Source organism: Geospiza fortis, unplaced genomic scaffold (genome assembly GCF_000277835.1).
Source record: "Geospiza fortis unplaced genomic scaffold, GeoFor_1.0 scaffold131, whole genome shotgun sequence".
Classification (NCBI taxonomy): domain Eukaryota; kingdom Metazoa; phylum Chordata; class Aves; order Passeriformes; family Thraupidae; genus Geospiza; species Geospiza fortis.
The window spans coordinates 2158633-2180477 of record NW_005054391.1 but is presented as its reverse complement, the minus strand read 5'-3'; the positions used below and the strand labels follow the sequence as shown (position 1 = coordinate 2180477).

Here is a 21845-nt window from a genome sequence, read left to right as displayed (position 1 = left end):
TGGGGCGCAGGGACGGGCGGGGGCGCGGCGCGGAGCCGGGCGCGGAGCCGGGCGCGGGTGTGTTCCCCCCTCCCGACTGTCGGTGTTGACAATAAATCCGGGATCGCTTCTGCCAATGTAAACCCGGGCCAGGTGGGTTTACGCTGTTTGTCATGAAAAGTTAAGCTTGTTCCTAAACATGCCCTGATCTTGCCCTTTCCTGCCCGTGAAGAAGGAGGTGTTGCCTCGCAGGCTGCGGCGGGCTCTATGACAAGATGTTTTCGGAGCACCTTGTGAGCCTGTGTTTCTCTGTCGTTGCGGCCAGCTTGGCTCCCAGATGGCCAATTCCCTCAACGGCCGGAACCCGCGCAAGGGACGGATCCTGGGCTTCATCGATGCCATTCAGGATGCTGTGGGCCCCCCTAAACAGGCAGCTGCTGACCGCAGGACTGTGGAGAAGACCTGGAAACTTATGGACAAAGTGGTGGGTGTCTCTGCGCGTCCGTGTATAAACGCAGTGAAGAATGGGGCTATTTAAATAGGTACACAGGGGCAAACAGCTTCTTCCTGCAGCTCTGAGTGCTGTGCTGCATGTGCCTCGGGTAGTAAGGGGACTTATGTTTTAGGTTATTTAAGCATCATTTGTCTTTCTTCTTTTTTTTTTTTTTTCTTTCCAGTGGCCTCTGGCTATGTTTTTTTAAATCTTGGTTTGTGGAAGGAAAACAAATGTGTGTGTTTGCCTTAGGCTATTGTTATTTTCAGATCCTTTAAAATGACTCAAAGTTGAAGAGCTGTCCTAACCAAAAGCTGCTTAACTTAGACTTGTAATCACATATTCTCTGTGTTTCATGTTGTGTCACGCTGTTAGTCTGCAAACAAGACCTCTGAAATATTAAACTTCAGTTTAGCTAATTGTCCTGTGAGATATGTTGGTGATGGCAACATAGATGTGTTTGTGCTTTTAGGAATGTGCATGGGGACTGGGGGATGTCACTCTTGTCAGTTTAGTAAACAGATTAGTATGGCATGCCTAACTTTTTAAGTATGTGTTCTGCATTTTAATGACTTATAAGTACATCTACTATTAATTTTGAAACTAGAAATACTCTGTACTGAAACTCATTTTTCAGGAAGTGGGGGGATAGACTATAGCTTTTTAGCTCTTATGTTTCCCCTCACCAGCCTGATACATTTTGTTTAGTATTCTTTGAAGTGACAGCTTTTATCGTAATAGATTATCTAGGAGAGTGCCTTTCCAGTGGTAGGAAGAGTTTGATTGTAACATGGCTGGCTGTTCAGGAGACACAGGCACTCTGCTTTGCACGCTGGGTGATACTTAAAAGCTTCCTCTTGGAACTGCTGAGCAGTGAGGATTGCTACCTGTTGGCCTTGGGTCTGTATGGTGATACAGTTACCACTTTTTAACTCTGATTCTCTGTGATTTAGTGCAACTCTTTGCTTTCCCTGTGGCTCTTGTGAAATAAGATGTTCAACATTTCTTGACATTCGTAATTAGTTGTACTGGGAGGGTGGAGACTAATGTAGTATGATTTTACAAGTGTTTAAGTATTTTTTAAAGTCCTTGTAGGCTCTTTTTTGATGCTGCAAGAATAGTACCTGTATTTCCACGGTGTTTGCCGGAAGCAATTATAAACTGAAACCACAGGTTTAATAAAAATGGTTATTATCACGAAGACTTTGTTGCAATTTTCATGTCAATGGTCAGGATGCTGTAAACAGTGAGTTCTCTTGTGTTAAGGACTGCAAGCATAAATACTCGAAAGTAGATACTCTTCTTCAGTAGGAGGAAATTTTCAGCTTGGAAACTAGGGATCTGATTTGTTGTTCAAACCACGTGGAGAATGCAGAGCTCTGATTTCCCTGTGTCAGGCCATTTACAGATCTATATAGTAAGGTTATACCCTAATTTGTTTGTAAAATCACAATTACCAGAAAGTCTTTATTCCACTGCTTGGACTTCTGGATTGCTTTCACTCATCCAATACATGATAACTGTATTTGTCACAGCCCATCAGAATAGCCAGGAAGGCCTGTTTGGTAGAAGACACTGGAAGGGCTGGGCACTGTGCTTCCTTTTTCATTTTACTGCATAAGTGTCCTCAATTTGGATCTTTAATGTATCCTCTTTAAGCTGCTCTCAGTTAATCAAATTTTATTTCCAAATTGTATTAAAGTATACCAGACAGGATGATGTCATAGTGTGAGAATGCTCAAGCTTGTTGGTTGTGATTTTAGCATTTGGTACTTGTACTGAAAGGATGTGTTTGAGCAAATTTAATATGCTGGCAAACAGATTTAAATCTCATAGCCTTGTGTGGCAGCAGGCACAGGAGGGTCATCTTTTCCTCCATCTAGATCAAACCCAGGGATTAAAATCAGAAATAGAAACCTGCTCGGTCAACTGTTGTTTTAAATCCAATTTCTGGAGTGTGTCCTATGACTGATTTCTGTGGTGGGTGACTGATCAAATTAATACCTAGCAAAGGCAGAAGTTCTGCCAAGTCAGTAGGGTGCTATCCATAGTAAGGTTGTGGCTTGGAGGCCTGTTTTACTTGTTGTAATAACAGTTATTATGCTTGTTTTATTCTTTAACTATAGTAGCTGTGATAATCATCTTATTGCTGTTGTAAGGTAGCTGAAGTTTTCCCCCAATCTAATGATGTTAAGAAAATGAATAATGGAAACAAAGCAAAGCTTTTATCTTGACCAAACACTGAAAAAAGAGCAGCTTTAAAAACTAGTGGCAGAGCTCAATAATTTCTGGTTTGCGTTTTTTTTCTTTTTTAAAATGGCTATATTCTACCTTTCCTTAATTTCTTTCTGTAATTTTATCCTCTGGCAGATAAGGTTTTCTGTATTAATTACTTGTTTGCAACAATAAGGGATTAACCAAACATTCCTACCCTATGAGAACTGTACTATGAGGGTAGTTTTGTGGTGTATGCAAAAATTCTGGCTACCTAGACACCATGCAAAATTGGTTATGTGTCCTGCCTTCAAATTGTTCAGATTTCATGATAATGTCAACTTTCCATGGGCTGATACTTTAGGTTGGAATAGGCAGAATATTGCACTTCTGTTGGGGTGCTTTCTCTTTAAACTTCTATTATCAGTGTGAAAATAATAATGGATTTTGAAAAAGAGTTCTTTAGCAGGACAGAATGTTTGAATAATGCTCCTGCTTAGAGCCTTGTTTGTAAAAGTCACCATAAGCAACATTCTTTCAGGCAATAAAAAAAATAATCTACGTGTAGATTATCAGTGAATGTAAACTGCTATCTGTCCATATATCTTTCCTTTTTATACTTCATACGTCGGGATCTATACTTTTTGTGGTTTATTGGTATGTCTTATGTAAATTTACAGTATTACCTGCATTATTAAAGGGAAAACAATATTAAGCATCAATGTCAAGTTTCTCTATTTCTTTTCTCATGGGTAAGCAGTAGCTTTATCATTAAGAGCCAAGAAGACTTCAATTTCTGTGCAATGCTAAAGATAATATTTCTTTTATGGTTTAGAAGGCTAGCCTTGCTTTTCAATGCTTGCATTGTATAAGAAAGTTGACCATATATCTCTGGACTTGCAGGAAGCAAATTACTGTTTTTAAAACACCATCTATGTTTTGGAAAGTTTGTATCCTGTAAATAAAAGAAAAATGAATATTGTTAACAAATAACTCAGGTCTTCCTTTAAATTGTGCATAAATTACATGAGTTTTTGTTTTTCTGAGTTTGTAAGCCTGATGGCTTTTAAAACCTAGACCCTAGCCATGTATTACTATTAGAGAATAATGGTATGTTGAGACCAGCTTTGGGAGAGAATTACTGCTGTGTAAGCATTGGAATAGTTAGGTCTGTTTACTGCTTGGTCCATTTAGAGTAGTCAGTACTATTTTTTTCACACTTCATTCCTGTGGGATTCAAGCTGGTAAAATCATGATAAATTCTGAACACGATTTTTTTTTTTAAGCAGGTGTATTTCATCAACTTTTAATCACTTTTCATTCGTCCTATGCATTGGGCCTGAAAATAATTAAATTTTCTACTATGAAGATTAACAATATTGACTAAACTATTTGGGTGCACTGTCACAGCCCACCAGTTGCTTCACTCTGACTGTATAAATGCAGATGGCATTGATTTGCTATTTAGTAATTATTTAAGAGCAAACTAGAGTGCTTCTCCAAAGCTTATACTATTGACTTAGTGAGTAAAAGCTGTGTTACCTCTGCAGCTTAGTATTGTGGTTTTCTTTAAATTAACATCTGTCAGCATCTGAGTATACACAGCATGGTAGTTGAAACTGAGTGTGTTGGTTATCCTTTGCGAAACTTAATGTAATTGATTCTATGGTCAAAGTTGGTAGAAAGTCTTATGTCCTGTGTATGCTGCTTATGGGAAAGGAATACAAAATTAAACAGAGAAACAGAAGCTTCTCTCTTTCTAATTGGAAGGAATTAAAATTACCCTCCCAACTCAACTGTCCTTGTGTGTCTGTGGCATCAGCATTCTTATTGTTTATTCTTCCACTGTGGAAACATATGGCTCAGTTGCAGTGTGGTAGCTGTTGAACAAACACTTACTGTATTTTCAAGCAAAAAGATTGGTGTTTGGGTCACCTCTACTTATATTCCGACAAGAGCTTTCTTTCCTATGGAAAATGAAATGCATTGCAGTTAAGGTAACTTCAGGCAGGAAGAAATCTGTGTCAAAGAAGCATAATGTTCAAACTTGGACCGTTTTCCTTATTAGCCCCTCCTGATTAAGTTTTTCAGAATTCATTGTTGTTGCATTGGATGTTGTGGATTGCTGGAGAATTGTTATGGTGTCTTAACTGCAGAGCTACCTTTATGCTGTCTGTGGTGTGTCAAGGCGTTTTCTAATTCTTTGACTGTTTTGTGGAGCATGACAGAAGAGCTTGTTCAGTTGGCCAGTTTGGAAGTGTAGTTTTGGAAGTGTGTGAGCATTGATGCTCCAATTGTTCTGAGCCATTCACTGCAGCTGAAAACAGCGTTTAGCGGATGTCCTAGTCATTAGATACTTACTCTGTTTTAGCTGAGTTACTTTCCTTGTATTGTCTTTGACTAGCCTTAGGTGTTTAAACAGATTGTGTAAAGGCTGCTGTCCTTTGCTTGAACAAGGGTCCTTTTGTCAAATGAGCCAGGGGCTTTCAACTTTGCTTTAAAAAGTGAATAGAAGATAGTTTTTAGCAAGAAATTAATTGTCTATGTACAATTGTCCTCCATTACTCTCATCTCCGATGATGCTATGAAAAAATGCCTTATAATGTAAGACATATCTTCAAAAGTTATGAGTAGTGGCATTTATTTTGGTTAGGGGTGGGCGAGAAGGGGAGAGGGGGTTAATGTTTCTCTGCAAAGGTGCTAGAGTTAAATTGTCTGGAATTTCCAGAGTTAACTGTTTCAAAATCAGTTTCTGGTAGATTAAGGTAATGCCTCAGTTTTCACAGAGTTGCAGTCTTATTGTTTCTAAGATTCTGAATTAAGTACTTGGATTTTCCCTGAGTGTGAGCTACTGAAAGGAGCTTAATTTTGTCTCAGTTTGTCTGAATAAGAGAGATATTTTTTACTAACTTGCTTACTGCCTTTCATTTTTTACCACTGAGTGCTTGCTAAATATATACATGCTTACTTCCAGTCATAACAATACAAAAATCACACAGCGATATGATTCATGTCCGCTCCTAATGTGTTGGTGAGAGTTGCCTTGTAGAGTGCAATATAGATTTCTTTATTTTAGGGGTGTTGGGGTTTTTTTTGTGTTTGTTTGTTTTACGTTCTGTTTTCTTTTGAAGAAAGCTCTTGGCAAATCTTTTGCGTCAGCAGGTGTCTTTTCTTACTGCTTACTTTTAATTGTGAACTGCTGTGGTATGTGTCAGGACATCCTGACTGGAAACCATATGGTTTACCAACCATCTCCTTACAGACTTACGTCCTTTGAAGCCTTGTGTACTCTGTAAAGTGAAAGAAACCTTATACTACTTCAGTGGATCTCTGATTTGAACATTACTATTAGCATTTTTTTCAATTATAATGCATAAAGCTAATGAAGGTGTTGAAGAATTTTTGTGTGGTTTACTTAAAAGCTTTTTCTAAAATGGAAGGTTCTGGTAAAGTGCTGTATTTATCTCTCCAAATTCAGCAGAAAGTGTAGCCTTGTAAACTATCTTGTATGTAATGATTTGAGACTGAAGAAAACTTCCAAGAAGTTCTGGAAGAGAAAATAGTTTTTCCTTATAACTGGGTATTCTTTTTGTATAGCTGAATGGGCTGACTGTTGAAAATACAGCAACCAGCATAAGCAAATTTATTTTTCTTTTAATATTTTTATGGTATTTCTAATATATATGAAATCACTTATATTCTGCTTGTTGGCATATCTGATCAAAAAGATAGGCTTCAGAAAGGTAATTAATTTTTTGTTCATGAGATTTAAGTTAGGGTAAATAAGTAATTCAGAATGATTGCAGCCTTCTCTTTTTGCAGCTTGTGGTCTGCTCTCATTGCTGACTTTTTTCTCTGAATAAAATTTTGATCTTTCAGATGTTTTTTTTCCCTTGTGCTTGTTACTTCAGAGAGTTGTAAGGCTTGATCAGTGACAGATTTGTGTCACCTGTAGTTGGTCTTGTGAAGAATGTCAGTCTAGTTTCAAGTTTTCACTAAACCAGAAATCACAGTGAACTCAAAGTTCAGAGGAAAAAAATCTGGTTTTCGTAAAGATTTTCACTTCTGTATTAGGGATTGCAGTTCTTCTTACTCTTCTACTAAAAGAAATTCCTGTATGTCTCTGCATGGATGATTTTCAGGTCTAGCTACACATGTAAGATTCTTTGCCTGTGTTTCTGACATCTCCTTAGAGTATTCTACCTGTCAGCCTAACTTCAGTGCTTTTCTGATCTTGCAAGAATGCTATCATAGCCAACCTTTATTCTTTGAAAATACTGCTTTAGACATCTCCTAACCCACAACTGGGGCCCTGTTGTCCCTTGTTTAAATCCTGATGACCTTATCTATATCACATAAAAGATAAACAAGTTGTTTTCGGTTTCAAAGCGCTTGCAGTTGTGGATTGTAGTTTCAGACTTCATTACTGGTCAAGAGATGATCAAATATGCTTTACTTTTTTTTGTTTCCTTCCAGCACATTCTCAACTTTAAGGAGTTCCTTTGTAAGCCATGAAATTGTTTGAGAGCTTGCTGTGGAACTTTGCAGTTTATGTCTAGAAATACCAAACTGCTGGTGTTCAGTCTCTGAACCATTCTTCAGTATGTTGAACAGCTCATGTATTCATATTTGCCTGCTTCCTTTTTTTTTTTTTTCTACTGAGATGTAAATTTCTCTGGGATAAGGACTGTTCTACAATATGTCAGAAGGCTTCCTGATATATTACTTCATCTAAAAGTTGAAAGAATAATAGAAATTACTAAAATAACAATCAGTGAAACAAGGAGAGCTATTGCAAATGTTATGTTTTAAATACTGTTTCAAATGGTGCTAAACTTTTTGAAAACTTCTAAGTGCTTGACTTTTGTCTACTCTATCTCCACTTTTCTATGACTGCCTGTTCCTCAGTCTAATTGCCTGGTTGTGTTCGTGCACTGTATGTTTCAGACACAAACTATTACCTGTTTGCTGTGCTGTTTGCGGTGCATGAATGTCTGTTAGTGGCAGCAATCTTAATACAGTGAATTTCTTAATGGTGTAGATGTAGAAATTACAGGAGAGGTCAGCAATAGTGATAGAGCTCTGAGTTTAGAGAGGTTGCATGTTACAGGATACAGGTTTGTTCCCCTCTCACCCAGAAAAGCTCAAGGATGCATTTTTTCAAGTTGATAGATTAGTAGGAATAGGAATCTACTTTCAGCAGTAATAAGATGTTTTTATAACCTCATTAGTTACCTCAAAAGAATGTCAAAGTCACTAATATATAATGTGGCAATCTCCAAATGATGCCTATAAAACTTTTATACCACATGGTCTTAATTCCTTTATAAGTATTTGCATATGTACAGCTGCACACACATCTAGAATGTGTCCCTATGCAATACTTTAGCTGAGCTTGAGTAGCTCAGTGCATCAGCAGTCAAAAACTACCTGTTAGTTTTAGTCTCTTTTTCTTCTAGAACAGAGCATTACAGAACAAACTATCAGAAAATGTAGATAGCTTGGAGACAATTTTAATCTTATGTTATTGATGTTAGGAAACAAACAGTACCTTTCCCTTCCAGTAACATTTCCAGTGGGAACTGGATTCAAATAAAGGTATTCTATTAGCCCAAACTTATTCTTTGAGTAACATATATTCAATTAATATTTGTACCATTTGGGATCACAATGATTCCAAGTCCATTGAGATGTTTTCTTCTATTTGGTTTAAGTGGCAAAGTTTTAGTAGTGAAGGGACTACAGGGGTAGTTTTGCTGGGGCCCTGCCGGAAGATTCCTTCCTGTCCAGTAGAGCAGCCAGCTCCAAGATGGATCTACTGCTGGCAACAGTGGTGCTTCTGGGGTAATGTCTTAAAGAAGCTTCTGTGCAGAAGCAAATTACAACCAGGGAAGAGGGGAGTGAGAATATGTGAGAGAAACGCCTTTGCAGCCATGCAGCTCAGTGAAGGAGGGGGAGGTGTTTTGTGTGCTGGAGCAGAGATTCCCCTGCAGCCCATGGTGACGGCCATGTGCAGGTCCACAGTGGAGCTGACATTCACTGTAAGCCATGGAGGACCCAATGTCAGAGCACGCTGATGTGGGCTGTGATACCCTAAGGAACCTGTGCTAGAACAGGGCAGGACCTGTGGTCCCATGGAGAGAAGAGCCCACATTAGAGCAGGTTTCCTGGCAGAATTTGTGTCCCTGCCAAGGACCCATGCTGGAGCAGTCTGTTCCTGAAGGTCTACACCCTATGGAGGGGATATGTTCTAGAGGAGTTTGTGAAGAACTGTGGTCTGTGAGAAGGACTCATGCTGGGGAAGTTCAAAGATGACTGTCTCCTGTGGGCAGGACCCCTGTCTGGAGCAAGGGAAGAGTGTGAGGAGTTCCCCCACTGAGGAGGGAGGAGTGGCAGAGACAAGGAGTGATGAACTGACCACAGCTCCCATTCACTGTACTACTGTGGGAGAGGAGGTAGAGTGGAAAATAAAATTAGACCCAGGAAGGAGGGAGTGGTGGGTGGAATGTGTTTTGAAGGTTTGGTTTTATTAATTAAATGAATTAAGTTCCCCAAGCCTTGTCTTGACATACGAGTCTTTTGTTATGGGTAGGGGAATGAGAAAAAAGCTTTGGTGGGCACCTCTTCACCCAGCCAAAAGCAAAGCATTGAACTTCTGTTCCAGCCAGGAGCTGGAAAACAATGACTTTATAATATTTTTGTTTCCTGGTTTACAATATCTGTTTTTGAGTGACCCAAAGTCTGTCTGCTGTAGGTAATAACTTTTGAAGCATTATCACAGTTCAGACCATTTTCTTATGTGCAGAGCTTTCAAAATTAAATTTCCCTAGGGTCTCAGAGGTTATATTGTTGGATAAAGAGAGCCAGCAGATGACATAGTAATTTATGTCAGATCTTAGTAGATACTTAAACACCTGTAGCTAAGTTAACCTGCAGAAAACAGATCTGTATGAAAGTACTGCTCTTGGCATTTTTACATGCTGTGTTTTGATATGCTCCTTAGCATATATTAGACAGGAAAAGACATACTTTCAGGGCAAACCCACAAAACATGTAGGTAAGCTTGTTTGCTTTTTATAGATGTGACAGGATTAAGTAAAATTTTGCCTCTTTTGACAGTAGAGACTATGTTGGAATTTCACAGAATATAAATGAAGTAGGATTTAATTCTTTGGGACTCGAGACTAGAGAAGTATGTTCTACCTGATAAATTGGAAAATATCAGATCAGTTTTTGTCTCAATGGTTTTCTTGTCTTTTACATTCTCTTTTTTTTTTTTTTTTGCTTATAGGTAAGATTGTGCCAAAACCCAAAGCTTCAACTGAAAAACAGCCCACCTTACATACTTGACATTCTTCCTGATACTTACCAACATTTGCGACTTATACTGAGCAAATACGATGACAACCAGAAACTTGCACAACTCAGTGAGAATGAGTATTTTAAAATCTACATTGACAGCCTTATGAAAAAATCCAAACGGGCCATAAGACTCTTTAAAGAAGGAAAGGAAAGAATGTATGAAGAGCAGTCACAGGATAGGTAAGTTAAATACCTAAATGTGAAGTAGATCATCTGGTCTGTCTGCATTCTTAACACTGTTGTCTGCAGCCATTGTGTTTTGACATTTTTAATTATTCAAAAAGCAGAAATATTTATTGCTTGGATTCATTGACCCTGCTGTTCAATCAGTAATTTGCTGGATTTGTTTCACTGTATGCTCTAATCTGTCACTTTGTGACCTTTAAAACCAAGTGCATTTCCTTCATAAAACATTCATTTCATTGTAATTACGTATTCGCAGGGCTTACACTATGTAGTTTTTCCTGTGGTAGAGAGACTGTTCACTTGGATTGAGCTTGATCTCCCTCCCTACCCTAGATCCTTAAACTTTGGGAGCCATGATGAATATTGACTTAAGAGTTTTCACAAGTGATGGAATGAAGCAAAACAATATTCTCACTTTTCAAATATGTGATTTTATGATAAGGTAATGATAATGTAAGTTTCATGCTGTGAAACCTTTTGAGAAATCTAATGGATTCTTGATTTGCAATGGTTCAGTTTTAATAAAAGAAATTAATGTCCACTTTATCTGCACTCTTGGTGGTAACTGAAGAAGTTTTTAATATTTGATTTGATAGCCTAATATTTTAAAAAATAATTATCTCAGGAAATTCTGTGCAAGATTCTGTGCCTTGTGTGGTATTACTGTAAATCCATGCAAATGAAAGAGACATGGCTCTTTCTGAAGTCTCTTTTTAAAGGAGATAGTGGGCAATGAGATTACAAGTGAATGGAGGATTGAATTCCTTCTCTTCTGTCTGTCTGCACTTGAGCTCTGAGGCAGGCATGGTGGCAGAATAGTTTTACAGCTGGTGAAATTGTTGGTAGAAGTAGTGAAATGTCTACATTCTTGTAAATGTAACTGCTGTTATGTTTGAATTATACATATGTTCCTTCCAGATCTTTGGCAGTGATTATAGCTACTCAGTCTACTGTGGTAGTCTTTTGGGCTTGGTAGGGTGTCTGAAATTTGCTTGACATCTAAGGACTTTTTTCTTAACATCAAAAGTGTCCAAATATACTTAGGCAAAAATGCTCCAAGAGGAGAAAATACACTGTTTAAGGTATTTTAGTGATCAGTAAAGACTTTAATGAATGTTTTTTGTGTTAGAGTTTGTAAGTGTGTAAAGCCATGTTTTCGCTGTAGATGCGTTCTTACCAGAACTCTTGAGAGAGTTGTTTATCACTGAGCCTATTGCTGCCTATTTTAGGTATCCCATTTGGTGTATGCAGAATGACAGAAGTCATTGTGTTTCAAAGGAAATATGAACTTGTTATGACAAGGGAAATTTGACAGAAGTAGTTTGATTATATAAGCAGGTTTTATTTTGACTTACCTGTGTTGTATGAAACCTTAATCTAGTTACAGGTTTGCTTAAAGTTAGCAAAAATTAAAGCAAATTTGAGTGTAACTTTTTCAAACTACTTGCTCTGAGCTCTGTACAGTCATTCAGGCAGTATGTTAGTAACTCTAGTTGCTAGAGTTGCTTCTTTCCAGTTACCCATTTATTTTCCTGTGTTAGGGTAACAGTGGTGATAGAAGGACATTTTTTGTGAAGCACAGGTGTGCTTCCTTTGAAGAAGGTGTAGTTAGCATATTTACTGTCTATTTGGGTCATTCTTGTGAGATGGAGAGGAGGGATTTTAAAACAAATCATACAAATAAAGTGCACTGAATCATAATAATTATTTCAGGCTTTTAAAATCAGTATTTCAGAAGGTGGCAGCTATGTTATTTTGCCTAACTAATGGAGTTGAGAGCTTGAAAATAGGAGCATAATAGAGATGTTTTTCTTGTGTTCAAATTGTTAGCTGTGTTTCCTGTACAAATTTCATTCTGACTTAAAAAAGTTGTAAGCATCACTTCATTAGATCATGACCCATGTCATTCCAAGTAAAAGTCTATTTCTTTATGATTTCAGTGCATCCTCTTTCATCTACTGGTGATGCTTTATCTGTATGTATGTCCTAGTTTTAAGTTGAATTAAGGTGTACTTGCTTGCTGAGCCATATGACACAGTATCTGAGCACTGCTAAGCAGTGCTTCAATATACTTGATCCTGCTAATTCTTGGTAACTTAGCAAAAGAAGTTTTTACTGTGTTTTCTTTGCTTCCAAATATGCTTGTATTGACCTTATTTGTTAGCATTATAGTGTAATTGTAACAATGATCATTTAAAGATTATGTTTTTGAAGATGCTTCCAAAATGACTGTCAAATTGTAGTCAATTTGTAGTAGAATTATTGGGAAATAGTCAGTTTTAAAAAAAGGGAAGGCAAATGTTGGCACCTGGGCAGTTTCTATGGTTTTCATTCTTACTCTGTTTTGGTTTCTGGATAAAAGGACATCATGGAAAAGAGAAAAGCTTCATTCTTCATAAATCTAAATGGCATAATTTTAGCCTATTAGCATTATTGACTAATCTTCATTTCTATATGATGGTACATTTTGGAACCAGTGCCAATATACATGTGATTTTATTTGTGTGATGACACAAAAATTACTATATTGTGAATAATTTATCATAAATTTTAGTTTTCAAATATCCTTTGGATGAAACAAGTTAGAGAAGCATCACTAATGCAGTGTAAGCTTTTGTGTCAGCCATTTGTACATAATCTGACTGCCCCAGTATCTTGTTTCCATATCAAACACATATGATAGCCATTTAAGAGTAGTTGGTGCTGCCATTCTGTACTCTATTGGATGAGTCTTGCTAAGGGAAAATAGGATTTGCAAGTTTGTTTCTTGTGCTTAACTGCTTTATTTTCTGAATATGTTGTCTTCTACAAAATTATGTCCTTTCAGCCTTCTTGCTTAATGAAGTAAGAAATAATGTCCAGTAAGTTCTATAAACTGTACTAGATATAGATGACACAGAAATCTTTCTGTGAATGAAGTAATTTTACTTTTTGTCACAGATTTTACTTTTTAAAAGGTTATTAATGCAAGCTTATTAGAATTACTGGTTCAGGCTCATCTATTCTTAAAAGGCTTTCTGTGTCTTTGAAAGTTTTGGAGTTGTCTTTTCTTCTTTTCATTGCTTTTCTTTTTGCCCTTTGTTTATTGAGAAGTAAACTAAAGCTGGAAAGCATCATTTCAGTGAAGTCCAAACTTCCTTCCCTTTTGCTGTATTCCAGAATTAGGCATTCAGAAAAAATAAAAACTCTGTTGAATGGCAGTTTTTGAGACAAATGTGTTATCCAGGTGTAGAAATCAAGCACAGAAGTTATAATAATAAAACTATAGGAGGAATAAAGTGGCAGTGGGGAGATTACATTTGGATTCATTCAAGGTGCTGGACAGAGTCTTCACTTCTTACTAATGGAGACAAGTGGGAGGTTTCCTGTGATTTCCTGTAAATCATATCCTTAGAAGAATGTCTTGAAATGGAACTTATTTTCTGACTTTTAATATTGCTCGCCTTCTGCTAGAGGCCCTTTATATGAGGAGAGCAGAAAAGTATAAAACCAGCGTGTATACTTGTTTTTAATAATCTCTTAAAATGCTCCTTGGTTCAGCCAGAGTTGGTTGGCTGTTTGTTTTAAAGTGGTATTCCAGAAGTGGAAGATAGATATTTCTAAAGTAGTGGATGGTACAGATGAAGATGTCAAGAGGAGATGATCTGTGGTGATTTTGTGGTCAGTGTAGGAAGATGTGCATGAAGGAAATGTCAAAGAAGTCCTTCAAGATGATCACAAAACCACTTCTGTTTCTGTCTAGAAAGTCTTATTAAATTCTCTTGTGCATCTGGCCATTTGGTGTCTTGATTCAAGTTACGTGTTTCTATATTGTACAGCTTGTTTAAATGTTGGTGCAGAATTCTTATAGTCTCTTAAGTCTTCTAAGGAGGTCTTGTACCTGCAATTCAAATGATAGATCAAGTTCTCCTTTGTTACTGTTCATGAGTGTTAGTAGGTTTATAGAGTATTCCATTCCTCTTCCTTAAGTCCATGTTGACTGCTGTAATCAGTTATGGTTCTTGGATCGAGTCCTTGAACTGGTACATTAAAGTACACAACGTTCTTTCTGCTACAGAAATTTCTCACCTACTTCTCCTTATTTTGAAAGTACAGACTTGATAAGAGGTTAAAATAGTATCAGGATGGGTGTCAGGTGTGCCAGCTGTGATGCAGTAGCCCTTTGTGTACTTCTGTCCTGTGCTGTGAGGTAATTTACTCTGCTTCCTTGAATTACCTCCGCTTATATCACAACCTTGCTGTTTTATTTATAGGAATTTAGGAAGTTTATAAATTAGCTAGCTTCACAACTTGTTTGTGTCTCCAGGCAGAGCAGGTTTTGTTGATTGTGGGAAGGATCAGGAAGAGTAAAGTTTTAATTTAGGATTATTTTGTTTGGAGAAGTTAAGATTGTTTTGGCTGATTGTTTTTTTGTTTGACAAATAGAATTTTCAGATTCAGAAAAGGATGTTGTTAGTGGCCCTTTTCATAGAGCCAGTTTTGGCTTTTGGTGGACATCACATAGATAACTTGGTAATTGTTGAATAAAAGTTATGGGCTCCTTGGTATCCTGTGATTTTTTCTGTTTTCCAATCATATTATGTACTTTTTGGTCTCCAGTAAATTCCTCTAAGCTATCCATACCATCAGTCTGTTGCTTAACACGATATATAAACCCCTAAACTTAAACTGTCTCAATACGTTTTAGAGATGTAATGTATTGACCGTTCTACTCTAGTTTTGCTGAAGCTGAGAGAAAGGAATCTAGGATTTGTTTTTTTCCCTCTTGTATTTATTTACCTGTATTTTTAGATCATTCCTTCACTAGATTTTTAGTAGAAGAAGTTGCCTTAGTCTGCTTGAAAGTCTTCTGGAGTGTTGGCCCATTGCTCTTGTGTGTCCCTAGAAAAAGAGGGCACTTTTTCTTTCAATGTATAATGTATGATCAGGTAATTGGGAATGGAACTTAGCTACAATAAATAGCCTCTAACAAAGAGGCTTCTTCTGAGGAAAAGTGAATGCATGACTGATTAGGTGGGGTTGCATAGGAGGAGGAAATGCGATGAATTTTTTATTTTTAAGCTTTTATGTTATGGTGAGAATTTCCACCCTCTTCTCCCCTCCTGTTCCTTAGATGTGATGTAAAACCAGATGTAAACCAAACAGCTTTAATAAACTCTTTGGTGTACCTGACCCACATGAGGAGTTCAGCTTCAGTGCAGATTTGGTGGAGCATAAGCTGTTTGGTATTTTTGGTTATAGTTTAAATTAAAAAAGGAATGTTACACAAACACACTTTTCAGACAAAGAGACTCTTGTTGCAGAGGGCAGGTGAGAACGCGTGGAGGTTACAAATGGTAGGGCAGTATTATGACAGCTTGTTCTCAGTATAAATGCAAACAGGCTGTGTGACTGCAGTTGTTGTAAGGCCGTATTTGAATTTTAGATTTTTTTTTATCATCTTTAGTGCTTGGGGGCGGGTATTGTCAAATGAGAACAAAAGAAGTATTAGTACCAGAGTTACTTAGAGGCAACTATTTATTCAGATTGCAGAGCAAGACAAGGATTTCTAAAACCACAAAAGATCCTAATGAAAAAATAATGGCTTGTAAATTCTTATAATTGATTTAGATCCTTGATTCATATCTAGTTGTGTAGAGGAGAGATATGTGCACTTCTTTTTACTTTTTACTCTTATAAAATCAAACAGCATTTTGTAAGTGAAAGTTCTTTTTCAAACATTTTACAAGTAATGTGGCAGTCATGTCTGAGTAGAGTTCAGCTGGTTGCAAGGGGAGATATACATAGTCTGATATTTTCCTTGCTGGCTTTTGTATAATTATTTATGCCTTATGAAAGTGTGCATGATGCTGTTGCCAAATTTTAAGGTGCCATACCATTTATACCCATTTTGGGCAGGTGAGAAAGCTCTCAAAAAGTGCAGTTAGGGGAATCAGTCCTGTAGGCTTTCCATATATTAGTTTCCTTTATGATAAAGCTAATGATAGTTCTGCTGCTGGGATTATACAAAATGACTGTTGCAAAATGACTGATATAGTTTTCTGTATGATTTCAATTTCTCTTTAGAGCATAATATGGGATGGCACAATGAACTGGGGGAAATAGGTGGTTTTCTGAACATACAGTACTTTTGGTCAGAGATGTCTGGAAATACTCCATTGCAGTGAGGATACCAGCACCCATTTCTGGTCTGCAACAGCTCTGTGTCTCGCATCCCTTCTCCATACTTGCCTGCAGGGTCTGTATAGGGAGCAGCTGTGCTTGTGGGGGCAGACCATGGTCACCAACTATAAATAGAGCTGTGTTCATAGGTACGATACAGCCCAAGTTGGCAACTTTGGGAACTTTCTGAGCAGCAGGCAGCGCTGACTCCTGAATTTAGCATGTAGTAACAAAGTCTCCTGTAATGGACCTGAATGCATCTTTCATCAATCACTTTTCTATGTGCATTTGATTTTTAGAAAATGTGGTCTCCAGAGGTATTCTATATTCAGTGATAAGGTATTTGTTTTAGGATGCTTCAACACTAGCCTGCATGATGGAAGCTGCTTGCCATGCAAGCAGGAACACAAGGAAGATTATAGGAGAAAGGATCCATTTTTATGAATCATATGCCTAAACTTGTAAGCACATATAATTTTATTTTTAGGCTATAAAAAGAAATGGTTTCCTTTTCCTAATTTTCTGTGGCATTGTTTTCCATCAAAAATGAGAAACATGAAAGAATAAAAGTCTGCTTTTATTCTATAAAAGATGAAGAAAAGGCTGGGAATAATCACTTTCAAGTGCTACACTTGCTGTTTAGTCAATAGAAGCTCTTTGAAAGTTAAGTAAAGCCAGTTTGTAAAAACAAACGTGCTGTAGTGGTAATCCTTTGTCCAAGGAATGCTTGGTCAAAAAACCAGCCTAGAAGACATGCTTGCTGTGTATCAAACCTATAGTAAAGACAGTTTCATTAACCTGTAAAGAGTAAGAAATAACCTTCATCTGAAAAAGTAGCAGTATATGTTTTGATTAACACAGTTGAAGTTTTAGTTCAAAACAAAAATGATAGAGTGGGTTATTGATGGAAAAACTGATGGAGGGAACTACTGTATTCCATTCATTAAAATCTGGCATGCTAGGGGATATTTTGATAATGTCATGGAATTTAAAAAATACTTTGTGATCATTTCACTTAAGTTTTTTTTCTTCCTATTCTGTTCTTTGCTTCAATATTATTAAAGTTAATTTACTTGAATCATACTAAAAATAACAAAGTTAATACAATTACTTAGCAAGTCTTTTTATCAGTGGCTGCACATTTGCAAACTAACTTTGTCTTTACAGATCATGCAATAATACTGTGCATGCTGTAGAATGAGACAAAGCTTTAATATGGTTAATTTTTATTGGAGGAACGAGGATTTGTTGTTAAAAATGCAAGTTTGCTGTTGTGTGCACAAAACAGTTTTGTTGCTTGCAAGATGAATATGTTGGTATGTTTCATTCTTTTATACTGAGCAATTCCAAATTTTAAAGCATATTCTCTTGAGTTTAGGAATATAATTTGCTTGATTTGAAAGAAAATATGATATTTACACAAAAAAAAGACTGCAATGAACAAAACTGTTAAAAAATAAAAATAAGCAGGATGAGTAATCCATGCAAAGGACCAAGAGTAAACTCTGAAAAGAAGTACATCTTAACCCATAGTGCAGATGGAAAAAGAAGTCAGTAAGTGAATTTATGTAAGGGATGAAATTTCCTGAGCAAGCAATCAGGTGACTGTCATCAGTTTCTAGTTAATAATGTAGATGACTAAAAACATTTTTAATCTTTCTGCTTGAGTGCAACCAAGGTATTCATTATCGAAATGTTTTTATATTTGTCTCTGGCATATGATAAAACAATGAATACTTTCACCATCATTTGCTCAGATTTCATGTGGGAATTAAGGAGCTGTCCTGTCTCATAATGGAAAATTTTCCCTGTAATCTCTTTCATTATGTAATCTTTAACATTGTGTGAAGTGAAATACATATTGAACAGTGTATTAACTTTATTGTATTTATATCTTGCAAATATCTTGGCAGATCAGAAAATTGGTGAAGAAGTAATTGGTTCTTTATTTTAGTATATTTGGTCATAATAATTATTAATTTACTTCTTCTGGTGTATCCAGTGTAGAAGTAGATTTAACTGTATTTCTTCCTACTATGATATAGGACAATAAACTAAAGGGGAAACATAGAAGTAGCAGATGCCTAAGAAACACATTTCTGGGGTATACAATGAAAGATTATAGTACATGCTAGTATATGGATTGAGCTAAATTTAATTTCTGTATGGGTGAGGTTTTTGTGATGTCTCTGTAAGAGCACTTTCATTTATGATTCTCGAATAGTCAAACAGTGGAGATGTAATTTTAGTGTAGTATCTAATGCATTGTATAGATCCGCACTCCACTGGGGACCTGGACAGCCCTCCTGATGAGCTAGTCTTTAGCTGATTTTTGGCAAGCTGTGACTCTACAGTGGGAGAAAAAATTTGGGGAAAAATAATTAAATTTAATTTTTGTCTTCTACTTGATACCACTTGTGAGAGAGTTCACAAAACATATCCTTGCTTTCCCCTAAGATAAAACAGTGAAACTATATGGCTTTGAAATTTGAAGCAACAATGAAAAAGGAAATTATTCCTATCACCTGTAGCAAAAATATCTCAAGATTACCTTATTTATTCCACAATTCTTACTCAAAGTTATCATTAATAGTAATTTGAGCCTTACTTTATTTTGTCTGTGGTACTGAACAGATGTGTCTTTAGAAATAAAATCCAGAACCATATCTCATTTTAAATATTAGCCCCAGTTTTGCATCTACCTTGCCCAATGCAAATATCTCCTGGTGGGCAGGAATACTGAGTAATAAGGTGTGCATGTCTTACCAGCTCCTGATTAGCTGCTCTCTCTTTCTGCTGAGCTCCAATACACTGTATTGCACTGTGTCTGTTTATCTTGATATGACCAACAGTGGAGAATGTCAGTACTTGAGAAAGTACTTGACATATTGCAGGATTGGATCAGACATGGGGCACTGATGGCAGAAAGAGAAGGATCCATGTGCTTGTTTATGAGTTAGTAAAATAAAGGTCTCTCGAAAATGCTGAATCTGTTGACTAACTTATGTTCTTGGTTTAAGAAAGATATTCCTCAGTTTAGTGTTCCCACAAACCCCAAACCACATGCTACCACTTGCTCTCCTCATTTTCCCCCCTCCCTCCTTGCTGCCGCAGGTCGGAGAGGGGAACTGGAGGCGCAAAAGGCACAGATAGAACAATTTACTGGAAGCTGCAATGAGATAAGAAAATGAGCAGGAGCAGTAACCACGTTAATAACAAAAGGTTACAAAAGGGAGAGTGTGGAGCTTGACTTGACTGCAGCCGTGTTCCCTCTGGCTCAGGACCAGCGTTGCCACTGCTCTCACCAGAAGGAAATGACCTGAGATGGAATGGAATAATGTCCAGATCCTGGCTGTGCCCCCCATCCCAGCTACTGTAAAAATTAACCCTATCCAGAACCAGGACACACATTCAAAGAAGTGAAACCTAAATACGTAATGGAAAATCTGTGATCATTCCCTAGCTTGTGTAGAGGATTATTCTGTGACAAATTCTAGTCTTGGTTACAGTAAGAACAAAGAATCATTTTAATCATCTTAGTTGTTTTGTGTGCGTGTGCTAGGCCTCAGTAATGTTCTGAAGGCTTGTACTAAACTCTTTTTCCTGAAAAACCCCAAACACCTTCATTGGCTCTATGTCAGAAATCTCATTACTTTTAAAGAGGTGATAAGTTCATTTGTTAGTTATTCCTCTTAAATAGTACATTTTGGGCAATATAGGATTGTTTAAGAAATGACTGCATGAGAAAAAATTTGCCTCCTGTTATAAATTTAAGGGCATGAATGTAAGACAGACATTAGCATCTGTTTTCAAATTATTCCAATGGAAAATGGTCCTTAGCCAACAGAATATTTTGTGAACTCATTTCGGAGTTGATTCTGAGTCATGAAGGTCTGTCATGGGAAGTATGAAATGCAGGATCAATAATAAAACATTTTGTACCCAAGAACATTTATTAGAACAATGCTCAATATTTTTTTAAAACAGTCATTAATTGGTGAGACCTGACAGGTGCATATCCTAGAGCAGGCCTTTAGTTCTCACTACTCTCCAGTGGGAGAATGTGAAAAGACAAAGAGAAACACCTTCAGATGTTTTTCATGTCAACATTTTGAACGATTTATGGGACTATAGAGAATTAGTCATTGTGTAACTTGTAAAAAATTAAATTATCATGTTACCAGATTAGTTGAAGGTTTAGTATTAAAATCCCTGAGCACCATTCTTAGGTTTGACAGAAGAAAAATAGTTTCTTTAAAGTCAAAAGTTTCAGCAAATATGGTGTGTAAGCCTTCCACCAGCACACTTAAGGTAGAACTGTGTAAGTTGTATTTAATACACTATAAATGTCATGCATGTTAAAAGAAGATAAAATGCAACAAATAGAGCCTGAAAATATTTCTGTTTGTTCAGATATACAGCCTGTTGTGAAAATCCTGAAGTGGAGAACCTGTGTTCTGACTGTTGTTTGTCATTAAAAATGATGACAGTCTCTGTTAAGAACATCTGCTTGCCTAATGTGCCAGCTATAAAGGAGATGTCTATGTTATGTTAACTTAGCTTGTTCTTGTCTCTTCATTTCTAAGTATTTGGTTTTAAAATACTGGAAAAAAAAACTAATCTTTTTGAAATGAAATATTGTTCTAGCCCTCAGCTCTGAAACCCTGTAATAGGAAAAGCATATATTCAGTCGCTAGATCAACTCAATAATGCTGAGTTGGTCACAATTAATAGGCTGTCTGTATTTTTTGTTCTGAGTTTGAACAGCTATGCTTTACTTCTAGTTAGGTTATTTTTTACTGGTTGCCTGAGTCATAGTAGGTCACTTAGATGTAAGTATTATGCCATTTAATTTACACTACAGCAGTTCCAGGTTTTTCTAGAATTAAGAGTAGCATTTACAGTTATATGCTTTTTGGTTATAGCAGCAGATTAATGGTGGGTGATAGGAGTGCTGATAAAGGCTTGTGTCTGTTCTAGCTTCATAAGAATTTTTAATCCACTTCATAAGTGCATCTTACTGACAGCTCATTCTCAGTGGCTAATGCTCCAGTGGTTTTACAGCTTAATGATACATATTCTGTGCTGAAATTGGGAAAATACAGAAAATGTGGCACATATAGCCAATTTTTTTTTTGTCTTGCTTAGAAACTCATATGTCAGCAGGCTGAAATACTCTCCTCCAGTATTTTTTTTTGTTTTAAATGTGCTTCTTTAATATGGCAGACTGGAAGACTGTATTGTACTATTTTGTTCAGATCTCTGCACATCCTTTTTACTCTTTAATTCATAGCTGTAACAAATACACAAAGATTAAAAGCAAAAAAAAAAAAAAAAGAGCCACACAAACCCAAAAGTATGTAGCATCCTGTTCATGTGTTTCCTTTTACTGTTAATCCCTATAATTAATGCCCTATGAGGAATGGGGCTCTAATCACTTACAGAGCAC

The 21845-nt window shown here is 36.8% G+C and overlaps 1 protein-coding gene across 1 annotated transcript in view; it reads left to right on the top strand.

The window, feature by feature from the left end:
- Positions 1 to 172: 172 nt before the first annotated feature.
- Positions 173 to 21845, top strand: part of CBLB (Cbl proto-oncogene B) — a 127735-nt gene continuing 106062 nt past the window's right edge. Inside the window, 2 exon segments of the mRNA XM_031060795.1 lie at positions 173 to 463; positions 9978 to 10228. Coding sequence (XP_030916655.1) covers positions 317 to 463; positions 9978 to 10228 — 398 coding nt within the window. The 5' untranslated portion in view covers positions 173 to 316.